This window comes from Phycodurus eques, chromosome 8 (genome assembly GCF_024500275.1).
Source record: "Phycodurus eques isolate BA_2022a chromosome 8, UOR_Pequ_1.1, whole genome shotgun sequence".
Taxonomy (NCBI): domain Eukaryota; kingdom Metazoa; phylum Chordata; class Actinopteri; order Syngnathiformes; family Syngnathidae; genus Phycodurus; species Phycodurus eques.
In genome coordinates, this window is record NC_084532.1 from 9,565,863 (window position 1) to 9,584,227 (window position 18,365).

General features: G+C 39.7%; 2 protein-coding genes across 11 annotated transcripts in view; both read left to right on the top strand.

Moving 5' to 3' along the window:
• si:zfos-588f8.1 overlaps positions 1-6,144 on the top strand; it is an 81,334-nt gene extending 75,190 nt beyond the window's left edge. For 6 of the 8 annotated variants that reach the window (XM_061684868.1, XM_061684871.1, XM_061684873.1 and 3 more), the window contains 2 exons: positions 825-964; positions 3,647-6,143. In XM_061684868.1, coding sequence (XP_061540852.1) covers positions 825-964; positions 3,647-4,203 — 697 coding nt within the window. In that variant the 3' untranslated portion in view covers positions 4,204-6,143. Of the gene's footprint in view, positions 1-824; positions 965-1,079; positions 1,134-3,646 lie in introns of all 8 variants that reach the window. The other 2 variants (XM_061684875.1, XM_061684870.1) reach the window with 2 other exon arrangements.
• Positions 6,145-6,899: 755 nt separating this feature from the next.
• On the top strand, positions 6,900-18,125 carry use1 (unconventional SNARE in the ER 1 homolog (S. cerevisiae)). Of its 3 annotated transcripts, XR_009769041.1 has the most exons (9): positions 6,900-7,240; positions 7,774-7,823; positions 8,995-9,073; positions 9,180-9,332; positions 12,098-12,113; positions 12,255-12,276; positions 12,401-12,563; positions 14,851-14,957; positions 15,919-16,009. XR_009769041.1 is itself a non-coding variant. In XM_061683646.1 (8 exons), exons 1-8 carry the CDS (start codon positions 7,142-7,144, stop codon positions 16,099-16,101), a joined length of 765 nt encoding a protein of 254 aa, XP_061539630.1. In that variant the 5' UTR covers positions 6,901-7,141; the 3' UTR covers positions 16,102-18,125. The 3 variants fall into 3 exon arrangements, 2 of the variants coding, with proteins under 2 accessions (XP_061539630.1, XP_061539631.1); XM_061683646.1 differs by lacking the exon at positions 14,851-14,957 and having other exon boundaries at positions 6,901-7,240; positions 15,919-18,125; XM_061683647.1 differs by lacking the exons at positions 7,774-7,823; positions 14,851-14,957 and having other exon boundaries at positions 7,133-7,240; positions 15,919-18,125.
• The last annotated feature ends 240 nt before the right edge of the window (positions 18,126-18,365 follow it).

The window sequence follows — 18,365 nt, forward strand, 5'->3', positions numbered from 1 at the left end:
ATGAAGTGGTGCAACAACTAATGTAAATTGAATAGTAGAAATTGATGAAAGTAAATAATCTTCAAACTGTTTATAGAGTATTTAATTTCTTACAAGGAAGGGCTCACACCCCCCAGTGGGGGGGCACCCCCAGGTTGAGAATCCCTTAAAGCGAAAATACCAGTACATGTAAACAAAAAATGGATGGATGGATGGGGGGAAAAAAAGATGCGAAAATACAAGTACATGTAAACAAAAAATGGATGGATGGATGGGGAAAAAAATGGCCATTGTTCAACAAGTTAACCCGATTGATCAAAACCAATGTGATATTTGGATTCAAATCAAAATTGTCCTAAATCACCTAGAATATCCTGTGTAATCAGTTTATCATTTAGGGAACTTCTTTAACTTAAAATTGTCCAAATCCCCAGAACTTCAACCAACAACTACAACTCAATAATAAATATTTGATTTCTGTAGTCCTCTATGAAAGCAGACTGATTATCTTTGTGTTTAACCAAAATAAGACATTTGCAAACATCTGCTTTGACTTTGGTAAGCAATCATCAACATTTTTCTTATTTTCTGACATATTACAGACCAAACCAGTAACTGAATCATAATAAAAAAAAATTTGGGCAAATAAAAGGATAAAATGAAGTTATTTTTAACCGATTATTTGGAAAAAATTGACCTCAGAGTTTCATTATTCTGCTACATTTCCACGATGACTGAGTGATTCAGATGAGACGACTAAATGCACTTCATAGTGATATTGAACCCCAATCTTTTCATGATCTTAGCTAGTCTCTAGCTTCTCTAACATATCAACTCTTCCCCAGAGAGGATCTGGCCTGCAGATTACCAGAGATGGAGCAGCCTGGTTCAGACCAGGAGAACCTGGACTCTGAAGCCTCACTGAGCTCTGAAAGCCTCTTGGACGAGCAGCAGCGTTCTTCTGCCCACAACTCGGAGCCTGATGGTCAGTTGTCCATCAGTGTCTAGTTCCTCTGTCCTTTCGTGTCTCTCTGGCCTGTGGGTTTCTGACCAGACTACGGGGCCGCTGGGGTGGGCCCTTCCTGTCTTTTCTGGTGCAGGTCTGGACCAGTGATGGTGATGGGAGCGGTGCTGTCTGCTCTATAGCAAAGCAGGTTGGACCACCAGCAATTGTTTGTGTGTATGCATGTGACACAGAAGCATGCGCCAACATTGTCCCTAGGATGTACAGGGGAAATTTTTCCTCTGTATATATATATGACTAATATTTTTCAACTAATATTTGCTGAAATCTTCATGCTATCTCTGCATCTCCTCAAACCTAAGATAGACAAAGAAAGAGAGTGTGGTTAAGTTCAAATGTATATTTGTTGTTACTGGTTATACTTGGAAGAAGGAATAAGACCACAGTGGGGGAGAAAACCGTCACAATGTAACAAAAGGTTGTAATCTTCCAAGAGGCATGTTGCAACAATAGATTTTCAAGAATAAATGTTATACAGTATTTTGACAGTCAAGTAAAAGAAAAAAAAAATCCCCACACAAACATAGTTATATTAATCAGATACTATTAAATATTTATTCAAAGCACTTAGAATTATACATTTATTCTTGTCATGTTTCATGTTTTGGTCTTTAAAACTGACCTCATTCCTGTAAGTTTTGTGCATTTTTTTTATTTTTATTTTTTTAAATTATTTCCCCCCGTGTGGGCATTGCATGACTTCGGCTACATCCGTGGCACAATTATTATTGTGATAATGATTACGTTTCAAATATTTTTGTTGGTCCACAAATGAGATACACTCGTATATTATGTATTTATTTATTTTAATGCGAGACAGTTTTCTAAGGGTGTGGGTCATAGAAAAGCTTGAGTATTACTGATTTAACAAGATCAATATAAAAGTTACTGGTATATAAGAAATTCAGCCTTTTCACAGAAAATAACATCAGTAGAAAATTGCTGCAAGATTTGGTACAGTTCTACAAGAACAATAAAACTGTCAAATTAATACCTATTTAAGGATTTTTGTGTTCTGCCAGAATGACATGGGATACACAGAGTTGGTAGTTGTCAGTTTTCTTTTTTTTTTCTACCATTTTACTTGTGTTCAACCTAGTGGTGTCACGATACCATAATTCTAACTTCGATGCTATACCTGCATAAAGTACCACGATACCGGTACTCAAACAATACCGCGGTAAAAATCTAAAGCTTCAGTAAACGCAGTGGAATAAAAACTTAACAAAACAACTTCAAATACTTTTTATTCTTATTAATTGAAAACATTACGATAAACTTCATCCCATTCTGAACATGAGCCTCTTTTTTTTTTTTTTTTTGTAGATCAGTGCCTGCATTGTCGTATACTGTATATGACAAATATCTGTTTTTCTATGTATATAAAATTGTGCATCTATATACAGTATATGTATAATATATGCAGTCATGGGGAAAAACGAAATGGTACCTCTTTCTTCAGATATGTATTATTATGTATTATTCAATTTCTTGTTCATTATAATACCACTAAATGCATTTTACCTGAAGAATACAATAGCTTAATTGTATTATTAAATATAATTTGGGGTTATTATCAAGAAAAACACGGCTAGAGTTCGATAGCAGCCTTTATGTTTAGCTCTGGCGGCACGGTGGACGTCTGGTTAGAGCATCAGCCTCACAGTTCTGAGCACCGGGGTTCAATCCCTGGCCCCGCCTGTGTGGAGTTTGCATGTTCTCCCCGTGCCTGTGTGGGTTTTCTTCGGGCACTCCGGTTTCCTCCCACATCCCAAAAACATGCACGGTAGGTTAATCGAAAACTTTAAATTGCCCGTAGGTGTGAATGTGAGTGCGAATCGTTGTTTGTTTGTATGAGTCCTGCGATTGGCTGGCAACCAGTTTGTGGTTGTACCCCGCCTCCTGCCCGATGATAGCTGGGATAGGCTCCAGCGTGCCCGCGACCTTAGTGAGGAGAAGCGGCTCCGAAAATGGATGGATGTTTAGCTCTTATGAGCTATTTTAGTTATCATATTTGTCCAACTAGTTACATTTAGTTGCACCTGGCATTGTAAAATTAACTAGAAACCAAAGATACTAGAGGTCTAATATTTTTTACATTACTATATTAATTATATTTCTTGATTTATATGTACTTATACTTCATACTGTGTATTTCAAGCTTTTAGTTTGCAGTATTCTTGCATTTGACTGCATTTGATTTCTCCCATTGTAAACAATACATTGTGCACCCACTTATTGACTGGCCAGTGCTATCATTCATTGCGTACGGAGCTTGGCCCAACACAAGTTCAAACCCTAATACAGATCTAAACATGGGCCAAAATTGTACCTCTTTCTTCAGATACGTATTCAGTATGATGAAATTGTGGATGGATGGTAGTTTTAATACTTGTATCAAATGTCTTTTGATGTTGGTGTACCTTTGGAAGCATCTGCTGATGGATTTCGTCCTCTAATTAACCCCTTTGCATGTCAAATATTTTCCTTACTGAGCCTCCCACATGCAGTATATTGCATGAACCATGATTGCATGATCTTCTCTACCTGTACACCTTGACATCATTGTATCTGGTTTCAAATAAGGAACTTTGAAGAAACATTTATCTTTATGCCCCCCCTCTCCCTTCCCCTGTCTTCCAGTTGGAGTTGGCCCTCAGCAGAGGAAATACAGGGCTGTGCAGCCACCTGAACCATCACACCTGGTGCAGAGACTGTCACTCCCTGGTGGGCGTGTCTGTCTGCGAGAAATCACTCCTGCTGGCTCTTCCTCCTCTGTGTCCAGCTCCTCCTCTTCAATGTCCGAACCCTCCAACGCCACCTGCAGGCACCCGCTGCAGCGCCGCAACCCTGTCATCCCGGACACGGTTAAACTGCATCCGGGTGTCCTCGTTCAGCCCACAAGCTCGGGTCCAAGGCGGGCTTCCTGCCCTCATGGAAAGCATGCTTTTCACTACTTTGTGAGGAGAAGGGAGCAACCAGGCCGCCACAAAGATGGCACCCAGTCCCTCTACATCGACGGGCCTGAGTGTGACCTGTTGACTCATTTCTCCTCCTGCTCTCCTTCCGCTTCCTCCTCCTCCTTGTCCATCGCCACGGCGGGGCCTCATCCTCCACGCCAGCGCAACAAAACACCAGCCTGCGAGGACCACAGACGCTTTTCTGACCCAGACATACCTTACATGGACAATGATGTCTGAGCAGGAAGCTTGATTTGGAAGTTACACGGATTACAATCTGAAGAAACTAATTGACAGTGACTATAACGTGGCATGTTCCCATGCACCTTTTTGTAACATTTTTTTCGATACTGTACTTTCAGTACAGCTCAGTCAGTACAGAGGTTAATGTAGCCTAATGGTGGACCTGCAAACATTCCCCCTCCTCATCCCACCCCCATTTGTGGTAAGTTAAGTTCCCAGTTGCACTTTGTCATTTCTTGGTTCTCAGAATGAAAAGGTGAAGCCAACATGCTCACTTAATTATGCTATATTGTGCCTTAATGATAGAAAACCTTTATTATCTTGTTAATGCAGGGGTGGGGAACCTGTCCCACAAGAGTATTTGATTCGGCCAGCCATGCAATTCTAAAAACATTATGAAAAGCCAGAAAACATTTTACCCACAAATGTTCATAATACATATTAACGTTTGTTTCCTTAAAAAATATAATATTGTGTCCCTGAGAAGATCTGCAAAAAGGCCCCCCACAGGTGTCACTGATAGTGTAATGGTTCACTGTCAGAGACTGCGAATGTGGATGTGAGTGGTTGTCTGTCTTTATATGTGATTGACTGGCGACCAGTCCAGGTTCTAGTCTTGCCTTTTGCCAGAAGTCAGCTGAGATGGGCTCCAGCTCCCCACGACCCTCGAAGGATAAGAGAGATAGAAAATGGATGGATGGTCCAACACGGAAAAAGGGTCCCCACCCGTGCTAGATGCTCAACAGTATTTTTTTTTTTTTTCTTTTCTTTTTTTTTTTTTTTTTTTTTTTTTTTTTTAAATAAATGTCTCACTCTTCTTGATTTGTACAAAACTAGGAAATGTGTTCATGTTGTGACCAATTGTACAGATGTCACGTCGTCTACTCGACCTGCTGCACAACAAACATCAGATAGGAAGTCGTTGCCCTCATGGAGCAATGGGAGATGCGAGCAGCACACGCCACTTTTTCCTTAAAAAAAAAAAAAAGAAGAAAAGACAAACCACGCCAAGAGGAAAGAACCACGCCATGATATCTTTGATCTCACTTGAACTATAATGAACGCTGCTTCACTTCGCAATGAAAAATGTTCTGCCGCAGCGTCGTGTTGGCCAACGATGTTTTAATACTAATGTTCCTCTCTGACTGCTGTTGAATGATGTTTGCCTTGGACTTGACCAAGATGTGTCATGTTACAGAGAGTGTATGATTGGGACTGAATGGCATCAAGTGTAATTGTTATTAGTATTAACATGACAATACAGAACATGATGCTTGTTTAAAAAAAAAAAAAAAAAAAAATGCCACTGCTGCTGAGTGTTTTGATGCGGTCAGTCGTCATTGCACTTTATACATCACACAAAACTTGATTAGGCGCCCTGGCAGACACCCCCACCCAAGGCTTACTGACCTCTCCAGATTTTGATGCACCACAACACTCAGGGGGATACTGATACACAGGGTAGGGCCAATGACTGCCAGTCGGGTACCTGGCAGTCATAGTAACGGGGTGAGGTGGGTTTTCACTGCACTCATGGCAGGGCTCCTAAGGCCACGCCCCTCGACCTGGATGGCTGCTTGGCGTGGGGGCTGCTCTCTGGCGCCGCTCTGCCCCCCCCTTATCGTTCTTTTGTCGGGCACCCATATCCGCCGTCCTTTCAACCAAACAAGGGAAAGCGTATCGCCCTAAAGCTGGGCGGGGACTGGCTGCATTGTAGGCCCTGTGGGTTATGGGGGCGTCTTGCTCTCCTGGGGGGGCATTGTGCGGAGCCCTGCGGCCTCCTCCGGGTGGCCAGTTTTCGGGGCGTGCCTCGGTGTGGTTGGTGGACCACAATGGGTCCCTTGGTGTGGGACGTGTCCTGTCCACTGGGCTGCTCTCGGGTGGATTCCTGGGCCCAACCCCGCCTCTCGATTGAGTGGGTGGGGTCCTCAGCCTCTGCGGTGCAGGCACAGCAAATTACACAATACTACTTCAGTGTCAATTCACTTGCATGTGTCCGCAGGCACACACCCCTAGACTTATTTGCTGAAGAACAGTCACTTTTGTCACAAATGAACACAATTTAAAGCCTACCTAAGCTACACTTAAACATTGTCTTTTAGAATCTAGGCATTTAAATTACAGTATGTATTATTTGATATTTAAATAGTTGTTATATTTAATGCTTTTTTTATAATATTTGGAAATGACAGAACATTTATGACAAATTACTGGCACAGTTTTTCTACATATCTAATCATCCTTGGGACCATGGAAATGCACTATATAAATATAAACTATTATTATATTACTAACCATCTAGCCAAAATACTATTAGATTATTATTAATAGTCTTATTATCAGAATTGTATTGCCGTCAATAAAATGGCACTCATCCCCAAAACAAATCGTAAAAAAAATGTTTGTGTGTTGTGAGTTTCACAATTCCTATTTCTACTTTTCGTTCACTTTTTAAAACCGTAAATGTCTCTAATTACGTCACTTTTGTTTGTTTGTTTTAATTTATTGAATGAATAAACAAAATTTCAACGTTCCCAAACTATTTTCAGCATGTTAACTGCGTGTAATAATAATAATATTTTAAGTCTTGCTTATAAGGTGATCAACATAGCATAAAATTGATAACTATAATAAAAGTCAATAAGTAAAAAGTAAAATGCACTGTAAAACAGGTAAATCAACTGGGTATTTTTCGGTCTGCGGCTTCAAAGAAAAAAAGCATTGCACACTCACCATCGTATTGTTTTTCTTATTCTTAATTTATCTCATAGACCTGAATGTAATCATTAAAGTGTAATCGGAAAGGCACAAATATGGCAGCAGATTTGGAAAACCTTTGTATGTGATTGAAAAAAATGGTTCATTTTAAACAATAATTGACGGGGCCGCCTTTGTTTTGACGTCATATTAGCGCGACGCCCAGTCGTCTTCCAATATGGCTTCCAGATTAGAAGTCAATTTCGTTCGGTTATTGTCTCGCTGTGAGTCTATAGCTTCGGAAAAACGTAGCGAAGATGAATGGAGGCTGGAGAAGGTAAACTAACACAGCGAACGGTGAAGATGAATCATAATTTATAGTTTGTGTCAAGATGTAGTTCGCAGAAATTTGCCTGGTTGTTAGTTCTTCGGCGTTTAGCCACTCAATCTGTTAGCCACGTTGTCACTCAAACCACTGTCATGCGTGGGATTGGGGAAACCGTTCATTTTGGGTTATCAATGTATCCCCTGACCCACGTTTAATAACATTTATTTTAGTTTTTGTATGCCTAAGTTATTTAATATTTGCGACAACTTGTCTCAGCTGTCCTTCCTGTTAATGAAATTGGAATAGAACACGTCTATCATCCTTCCCAATTATATTGTCTGATTGAGCAGGTTATTAGGTACAGCTGCATTAACAAATGAGGTCCTATACGAAGTGCCTTTACAATAATGCGCAGTTTTGATTGACAGTGTCAGAGAAAAGAAGCGGCTCTTCTATTGGATGTCATTACATTAGATAAAATAAATTGTTAAAATGTCCGTGTCATTTCAAACTATAAATGTCTGTCTCTGTTTGCTCTTAAGTATGTTGGCGCCTTGGAGGAGATGGTGGTGGCTCTGAGAAAAAGCATGAGGTGATATACTAATACTGATATTAAAATAATCATGTTAATTCAAACGTTTACATACTCATTGTTTTCCTCAAATGTTTGCAGCAGTTGGCTTTTTCATTAAATGCAAAGAATTTTCTTTATACATCTCTTCTACACACTCTACTATTATAGTATTTCACACAAAATTCGTCTTCCAGGGTTGTTTTTTGTACTAAAATAATTTTTCAGTACTGTGCTTAAATTTTTTTTAAATTAAATACAGTACATTAATGCTATCACAGAGCTATAGCTGCATCTTAATTTGAATATCATACAAACCCTAAAAAGTATTTAGTCAGCCACCAATTATGCAAGTTCTCCCACTTAAAAAGATGCGAGAGGCCTGTAATTTTCATCATAGGTATACCTCACCTATGAGAGACAAAATGAGAAAAAAAAATACAGAAAATCACAGTCTGATTTTTAAAGAATTTATTAGCAAATTATTGTGGTAAATAGGTATTTGGTCACCTACAAACAAGCAAGATTTCTGGCTCTCGCAGACCTGTAGCTGCGTATAGCCGGCCCAAAACTAAATTCTAAAAAATAAATTTAAAAACTAAATTCTAAATACAACAGCTCATTATTTATACCAAGACAAAACCACGATGATATCGATACATAATGTCGCGATATTGCGGTATCGTAAGTATTTTTACATCCTTAAAATATATACATATGTGCGTGTATGTATGTGACATTTTTCCGGTTTCAATACAGTTTTCTCGAACAAGTAATTTTCAGATGATTGGTACTGTGTAAAAAAGAGATTTTTCTTCATTTTTAAAGGTTAGGAAGCGACAAAATAATCCTGAGGTTCGAAGATATTGCCAAATGGAACAGCAATATCTTAGTTCAGTCTCACACAATATAATGTTTCAGGTAGGTATGGTGGCTTGAAAAAGACTAGGCAGAAAACCACTTCACTAGACTTATAGCCATTAAAAGGTATCATGTCAGGATACTTTTATTATTTTTTTAAATTGAGACAATTGATATGTGCTCTCTTCTTAATTGTTGAGTTCTCGGATTGAGACTGTATCTGTAGGAACTCAAAATCAAGTGACTCAGACTGGGGTGCAAAAAAAAAAAAGTTGTCTGGACATCCCTAGTATTTAATTGTTGTTCTTTTTATCAATACTGTTTACTCTAGCAAGCCCACTCCAGAAGTGCTGACAGAATACACAAGAAAGGTGGATTTTCTGAAAGGCCTTCTAGAAGCAGAGAAGCTGGTCAGTAGCACCGTTCCCTCAATTGATCAGACTTCAAAATAGCTGTCTGCTGTTTTTTTTAATTTTTTTTATTGGAAATTCATGGCTCTTCCATTCTCCTTCACAGTTGTCACCAACAGAAAAGGCTCTAGCAAACCAGTTCCTCGCCCCTGGCCGAACACCCACAATAGCCAACGAGAGGATGGCTGCCACTAAAACTGTCCACATGCAGACCAAGGCTCGATGTACGGGGGAGATGAGGGATGAGCTGCTTGGCATGGTAGGGACAACTGTGACACAAAAGACTGCGCGGAAATATCGATATCAGCAATAGTCATACATACTTTTACTTATTTTGAAGTATGGAATGTTAGAAAAGGCTTGATCAGGTGACATTACTCAAACAATCAGCAACAATAGTTATGAGAAAAACTGACCCATGATTATTAAAATAAAACTTGTATTAGAAAATGTAGAAAAATAACTTCAATAAAACCAATAACAAAATATATATTTAAGTTGCAACAACATAACCACTGATTAACTTAAACATAAGCATATTCTACAATTGAATATATTAAATAAGAAATGCATTTGAAAACAATGAAAAAATAACAAATAAGTAAAAGTATTATTTTAAAGTGCAAAATAATTCAAGTTAAATTCAGTTACCTGTATGTTTGTGTCAGTATATGGTGGGAAAGCATTTCGTTTCCCCACGTGCGGCAATGCATCTGGGGTATAGTTTTATTGACAACGTCGTGGCGAATAGGAATAATGAAGTTAGGCTTTCGGCGCTTGTGTGTGGCTGTCCTTCTGTGCATGTCTTGACCTCTTAGGGGCAGTGTGGTGCACGCAATGAGATGCAAACTTGCAGTAGCAAAGAAAGTAGAAGTCGTCACACTCAAATATTCATTCATTCATCATCTATCTTCCGTACCGCTTATCCTCACCAGGGTAGCGGGCATGCTGGAGCCTATCCCAGCTAACTTCGGGCGAGAGGCGGGGTACCCCCTGAACTGGTCGCCAGCCATTCGCAGGGCACATATAAACAAACAACCATTTGCACTCAGAGTTTTCAATTAGCCTACCATGCATGTTTGAGATGTGGGAGGAAACCGGAGTACCCATGCATGCACAGAGAGAACATGTAAACTCCACACAGGCGAGACCGGGATTTGAATCCGCGGTCCTTAGAACGCTGAGGCAGATGTGTGAACCAGTCGTTCACCGTGCCGCCACAATCGAATATTGTTTATATAATTCGTTTTTTAATTTGAAGAATATATGCCGAGAGTGTATTGTTATATTGCCTGTTTGTTTGTGGTTATACAGGGGTTGTGTACCAATATGCATTACTTTGAGAGAGCTAAGCGCCCGAGTTCCATGCTAATTTTCATTAGCTCATCAATGGTGGTTTTCGTTCGTGTGTTAGCTTTGAGCTAGCGATTTCTGTCAGCAAAATCAAAGAGAAATTAAGTCTGTGATGTTTTTGAACATTCAATAGGTGTAATTCTTTTGTCTGTTTAGTTTTACGATGAACTTCAACTGGAGTGTCAATAAACAACTTTAAGAAAGCAACACATTCACTCTTACTCCTTGCTACTATGTTGGCACCTTAGCAACCTGTTGTTGTGATCATGTGGAATCTGCTTGCTGTCCAGGTGCTGCTGGATAGAAGTGCTGGAGCAGAGCATGAAATGGACTGCTTTTAGAAGAGTGGTAAAATCTGAGATTTTGGATCCAGTCCAATCCGATACTTGTTTTTTTTTTTCCTGACATCGGACCAATATCTGATCTCAAAGATCGTTCTGGAACACCCCTAGATACTCTCTGTGGGTTTTGGGGTGTCTCCAAATTGGAGCATAAATAGCTTAACATCAACTCAGGCTAGTCTGTCCTAACTAAGCCTTGTTGCATCAACTGATGAAGCCTGCTCGGATGAGAGCCGAAACGTCTTCTCAGACACCAGAACAGAGCAATTCAATTCAGTGGTCTGAGAATGAAATGACATGGCTGAATGAGGATATTCACAGGCATATACACTCACCACACATAACTTTAGGTACAAGGAATGGGCATGAACATGGCTTATTCTTCTGTGGAACTCTTTCTCCCGGCATATTACTACACTCGGCATATATACAACTCTTGTCGGACAGCAACAACTGCTTTCAACACACAGGCTGGTAGAAATGAGTGTTGGGGGTTACACCTCACATCCCTGTCCTGGTATTACAGAATTCTCATAAATACAGATGCAGTATGATCCCATCTCTTTTATGGCACTTATACCACCACAAGGAAAGAAAATTGCCTTTGTCACACCCATTCAGTATAAGTGCCATTCATATAGAACAGCAACACAGACATGAGAGGGCTATGTATTGTATTTTATTTGTAATGTGGTAGACTTTGTCTTCTGACATCCTTCTGTGCACCTTAGTTTTTCTGTTTTATATTAAAATAAAAATTGCAATGATTGTATGAAAAAAGGAAAAACACTTTTAAAATTGATATAAAACAAAAACCATGAATTGATTAACCTCCTTTTAATAATTTAACATTTTTCTGTAGTCAAAAGGCCATCCTATAAAGTACACCTGCGCAATATAATGAGATCTAATACAGAAGTTGAAGCCATCCATCCATTTTCCAAACCGCTTATCCTCACAGGCGTGCTAGGTGCCTATCCCAGCTGACTCAGGGCAAGAGGCGGGGTATACCCTGAATTGGTCTCCAGCCAATTGCCCACATCCCAAAAACATGCATGGTAGGTTGACTGAACACTGAATTATCCGTAGGTATGATTGTGAGTGGTTGTTTGTTTATATGTGCCCTGCAATTAGGCTGGCAACCGGTTCAGGGTGTACCCCGCTTCCTGCCCCGCAGTTAGCTGGGATAGGCTCCAGCATACCCACAACCCTAGGAGGATAAGCTATGGAGAAAATGAATGGATGCAATGCAATGGTGTGAGTACATTTGCAATAATGATATAACATGTTACTACTATTGAGATTTAATGTTCCCTCTTTGTCATTACAGGGCTTTTCAAAAAAAGGTAAGAATTGATTTTATAGAAATGCAGCTTCACTTCTACGAAGATTTCATATCAACTCAGACTTTGCAAACAGTATTTACCTTTTGGATTACTATATTTAAATTGTGTTTCTCCCCTACACCCACCCACCCATTTCCACAGGAGGAGATTTGCGAAACAGAAGGTAAAATGTTTAATTAGGCTCTTACCGATTTAAATAAATACATTTAAAAAAGAAATAAATAAAAAAGCAAGCCCCATTGGAATAAAAAGTGAAAGTAAATGTTTGTCTTACTCTGCTACCTCAGAGGTCTGCCTCTGGATGAGCACCAGTCTGCTGCAGAGCTGGACGCCATATTGCAGCACCAACACAACCTGCAGGAGAAGATCGCTGAGGACATGCTCAACCTGGCCAGGAATCTGAAAAATAACACTCTGGCCGCGCAGAGCATCATCAAACAGGACAATCAGGTACTTGTGCAAAAGAGTCAAGAAAATGCATCAGTGATTCATTAGTTGCTTCTGCCACTAGGGAGTGGTATAAGACAAATATTGTGAGCAACAATGTAACATCTTTGTAATTTAAAGCAAGGGTTCTCAAACCTTTTGGGATCAGGGACCACTTACAGGGAGAAATATTTCCATTGACCCTCTCATTGATCCTAATGCCAATCAAAGACAAGTACCTTGTGGTGTGGACCTCTCAATGCCATAGGAATTAAAAATTGCCTTTTTTTTCCCAAAAAGAATTGTCATGATAAAAGTTTCATATTTTGGGGAGGAGACAAGGTCATAAATGTTACAATAATATAGATGTTTTGTAGGGACAAAAAGTCAAAATCTTGCAAGAATAAAGTTAGGGTTTTATAACTAAAGTGGTACCTGCCATGTTATTAAGGTAAAAGTTTTACGTGGGAAGAAAGTCTTGCTTTAACAGCTGCATTTCAAAAATACTTTATTGTATTCATATTAGGTTTTATATTTTTGAAAATACACCTTTGTTCTTGCAAAAATGTATTCTTGAAAAAGGCCTTATGGAGTCAAAACACGTTTTGTGCTTACAAAATGACAAAGTAAGGGTGTCAGATTTTATTTTATTTATAAATTAAAGACTACCATGCTACGGTTTACGGACCCAAATTCAAAAGCCACTGATAGGGCACCAACTAAATTACATATAGGTCTGTACCTTCAAAACTACAGTTGTTAGTCTGACTGTATTTTCTTCCAATTTAAAATCATCCACACATTCCTGAGTTCCAGACGTTTTTCTGCCGAGGGGCCTGAAATCGGATCATTCCAATTTCTCTAGCTTATCTATGTTACTAGCGACGATCTCCGCCTACATATTCGCTCCGAGCCAGTGGTGTAAACATAACACCTGTGCTCTCACAAGTGGGTCTTCTACATGGAGGCAGCCCTCCATGTAGGCACGGTCTTAGCCAAATATGGACAAAGTGGTTACAAAACTGGGTCGAACAAAAGTAGCTTCCAGAGGGGCCTTTTCTGGACACTCGTATGACAAAACCAAGGTGTTTTTTAAAAGGAAATTGACACTTTTATACTAAGTAGATGTTAGTCACTCTATGGAGGTCGAAATCGCCAAACTATAGTACCTTTTTAAGAACAAGATGTTTCAGAAGTACTGAAACATTGAATAGTTGGACATTTAAAAAGTATAGAGAGAGTCAAATTAAATTCACTTCTAAAGGTTATTGTACATTTTAGGTTCAATTTGAAATTTCACCTGAAAGCCCAATATTTTCAACTTTAGAGTGGTCTAACCATCGTCATATACATTTTTGTGCCCCCTCCGTAACCCTGCGCATCCTGCTCACACAAAGCTGTGCTATTAATTGATCAAAAATAAATATAGTGGAACCTTGATTTAATAGACTAATGCCTGGGGGATGGTCTGTTACTGCCGATTTTACGTTATATTGAAGCACTTTTTTTTTTCGTGGCCATATGCACCCATATTACTGAAGTACAAAATTGTTTTGTACTCTTGATGGTGACAATGTTGAAGTAGTCATAGGCGAGTCAAGGCAGGTCGTTTTCATGAGCCGTGAGGAATTAGTGTGCTTCCTTTTTCCAAAGCTGTCGCCATAGACACACGGCTTGAAAGAATAAAAAATTTAAAAAATGCCAAAAATATCATGGTCCAGACTCTAGAGACTTGTCACAGTCCTATTTAACACCGCTGCCATATGCCCTCTCCCTATGCAGAGCTCTATGTGACAATATGTAGAACGTCTGCCATCTTGGCCACCGCATCAATGCAATGCTTGGTAATGTTGCCACGTTCAACATGGCTGCAATGTAGGCATGGGCATGTCTGTTGGCTGGATCTAGTCAGAGTCAGAATCATCTTTATTTGCCAAGTATGTTCAAAAAACACAAATAATTTGTCTCCGGTAGTTGGAGCCGCTCTAGTACAACAACAGACAGTCAATTGACAGAGAACACTTTTGAGACATAAAGACATTGAGAAAAACGGTCACTGAGTAATAAAGGGTGGCTAGTTATCTGGTAATGCCGGTCCAATTTTTTATTTATTTATTTATTTTTTTTGGGACAATTGTGCAAACATTTGCAGAGTCCTCTACCACTTAGAGCAGTTCGAATGACTAATCTCTCAATAGTCCGGTGCAATGACCATTGTGCAAAGGGTGCCAAGGCTTCAAGGAGTGTATGCAGTTTAAAGTGACGAGTAGTGCGATAATCTGGGACAATGTTGATTGTGCAAATGTTGCAGATACTCCTCAATCGGTGTGCAAATGGGGCAGATGCTACTCTGGCATGAGTGGCCAGTATTGGTCAACAACAGATATGCAAATCGTGCAGCGTGGCGAGACTACTACAGTGAGTGCACAAGTACAGTATTTTACACAGGCCTAGAGCGCCCTCTTGCGGTTGTCAGTGTAAAAATGTGAAATTATATAATAATGTTAATAATTTCACATATAAATCGCACCCCCGGGCAAACTATGAAAAAACTGCGATTTATAGTCCGAAAAATACGGTATTTTTTTTTGGCCCAACAGAAATGTGACAACAAACTCCGACGAAAGAAATTGGCAGCATGTTGCAATGGAATTGTAAGTTAGCTGTTTAAGAAGTTGATTGCAAGAGGGAAGAAGCTGTTTGAATGTCTGCTAGTTCTAGTTTGCATTGATCAATAGCGCCTACCTGAGTCATATTTTATATATGTGAACTGGAACAGTCTCTACCTATATTGCGCCAATAAACAACAGTGGACAATTCTGGAACTAACAGACTTTGTCAACACTGGTTTAATTGACAACTGGAAACTATTTTTGAACACATTTACTGTCCAGAGGGTCCGTTACTTCCGATATCCGTTAAGTCGAAAACAAGGTCCCATTGTATCTAAAGTAGTAATACTGTATAAATTGTAATAACTAAAAACAACTAATGTTCAAATAGCAACCACCCCTGCAATTGTCCCGTTACTCTCAGCATTTACGCTAATGAACTAACCTGTAATTTTGCACATTGCCACTGTATTCATATTCATTTCCCATAGCATTCAACTTCAAATTCCTGAGGTTTTGCAAGAGTACAAGGAGCTGACACACTGTTCCTCTGGACAGAGTCTAGTCAGTAAGACACATACTAAACAAATTCTACCAAAAACAGATGAAGAATTTAGCGACAAGTTTATTGAACACATTTGTCAGTTGAGAGACTGGTCTCTATTAAATAGAAAGTATAAATTGAAACAGAAAACAAACAGTGCTGACCACTGAATCCAGTGGATGTGATATTTACACCAGCGGCGTCTTTGTCCCACACCATGCAGACTTTGGGCCAGTCGATACATCAAGCCGACCTCAACTTTGAGAAGCTGAAGACCGAGTCGGAGCGTCTGGAGCAGCACGCCAAGAAATCGGTCAACTGGCTGCTGTGGCTCATGCTCATCCTGGTCTCCTTTGCCTTTATCAGCATGATCCTCTTCATCAGACTCTTCCCAAGGCTCAGATGATAGTGTCGTCACCCCACAGTGGGGTGTTCTAATCTAAACCAGTCATGAATTGACGCATAGAGCTACAACATGGATGGATACTAATTGTTCAATCGCCTCAGCGTGTCCCCTTCCTTGTCATCTTGTACAAACACTTTTTTAATAATGTGACAAGTGTCATTTTGTACATAGTAGTTTTCCCCCTTATACAAATAGATGAGTCCATCAAACAACCTAATCCAGTGTGTTTTAAGGGTGAATTCATTACACCCCTTAATCTTGCTCAAATGAACTATTTACATTCAAATACTCACTGGACAATTTCTAAGGTACAATTGCACAATCTAAATGTGATGGAATCAAGAGATTCATCCAATATTCTGCCTTTTAAAAAGTAACAATGCTCAATTTAAGCAGCAAAGTAGTTCATTAGCATGTCTATACCTCACAGGTCTGAGATAAGGTTTGAAGCGCAGCAGCTGTTGGCCTGCCTATGTGGCGTTATCATGGTTTCCCTGTGCTTGTGTGAGGTACTGTGGCTTCTCCCACATTAGAAAAAAACAAAAAAAACACCAAAAAACATGCCTGTTATGTTCATAGAAGACTTAATTGTCCATGTGGGTAAAGGCTTATGTGCCCTGCCACTGGCTGGTGACCATCCCAGGGTACCCAACCTCTCACCCAAAGTTAGCTGGGTTGTACTCCAGTCCAATTGTGACACTTAGGTATACTATAGAGAATGGATGGATGGTCAATTTAACACAGTTTATTATTGTGGTTGTAGTTTGAATTGGTAAAAATGCACTGCACCAAACTGAAAGCTGTAGTACTTTTTTACACGAGTATAATTACCTTCACAGAGTGAGAACAACAGGGGTGTCACATTAGCCAAGCAATAACCCATTCAATTTGGAAGTTCCAGATAAATGTGTCGACTTAGGTTCACTTTATTCAGGTCTAGCAGATGAAGCCGTGGTGGGAGGGGGAAAAAATGTTTTATTTCGCCACTGGTCCTAATTTTTTTTCATCAAACATTTCGTTTGAGCTTGCACTTTGTGGAAAAAAGACAAAGATAATGTCAGAACCTTTCCCGCCATTAATGTGACCTATAACCTGTACACGTCAATTGAGAAAAGTTAAGGGGAAGTAAAAATAAACAACTGAGATCATATGGTAGCAAAAGTGTACACACACTTATAACTGGGGATGTGGCTGTGTTCAAAATTAACCAATCACATTTAAAACACCTGCTATAATTTAAAGGGCCTGTGACTAACCCCAAATAAAGTTCAGCTTCTCTACTGGGCTATTCCTGACTGTTTTTGTTTGTTTGTTTTCAAGCAGAAGTCTGAAGGTTTTGTGTCAACACTGGCAGGTATTTGGAACTGTTATTCCCTCTACCTTGTCTAAGGCCCCAGTTCCAGCTGAAGAAAAACAGCCCCAAAGCATAATGTCGCCACCACCAATGTTCTTTTGGTTATGAGCAGTGTTGCCCGCCCCCCACTCACAATCGAGGAGACCACCGTCACACGCTAGTGTTATAGGTTATACAGTGCGAGGAAAAGGTATGTGAACCCTAGGGCATTTATTAATTTTCTCCATAAATTTCCTATCACATGTAGTTTGATCATCTAAATCACAAGAATAAACTGTCTGCCTAAACTATTACAACACAAACAATGATGTTTTCATATTATTGAAAATAATTTAAACATTTGCAGGACAGGGTGGAAAAAGCAAGTGAACCCTTGGATTTAATAACTGGCTGACCCTATGTGGGAGCAGTTACCTCAACCAAATGTTTACTGTAGTTGCAGATGAGATGTGCACAACGATCAGGATGAATTTTGGACAATTGCTCTTTATAAAACTGTTGCAGTTCAGAATGATTCCTGGGATGTCTGGTGTGAATAGCTGTCGAGGTCATGCCGCAGCATCTCAATCTGGTTGAAATCAGGACTTCATGCATAAACCTGGAAAATGTTACAAAAGTATCTCAATCTTTCCAGCTAATGAGAGATAATAACCTCAGCGACACATCCCAAATGCTCTCCACTCATTTGGATGTGATTTGAGGGTTGAGGAATGGCTAAATAAAGCCAGCTGGCCACAAAGCACCTGTGCGCTTTGTTCCTACTTAGAAGGCAGGAAGCAACCAGTGGTTTGTCTTTTTTTCTTCTCTCGCTCCTCTTTGCAGGGAAAACGTGCTGGAAGAGCTTCCAGAAGGTGAACATTCCTGCTCCCCTTCCTGTTGTCAGTGTCATCTCAGGCCTGTGTGGCTTCAC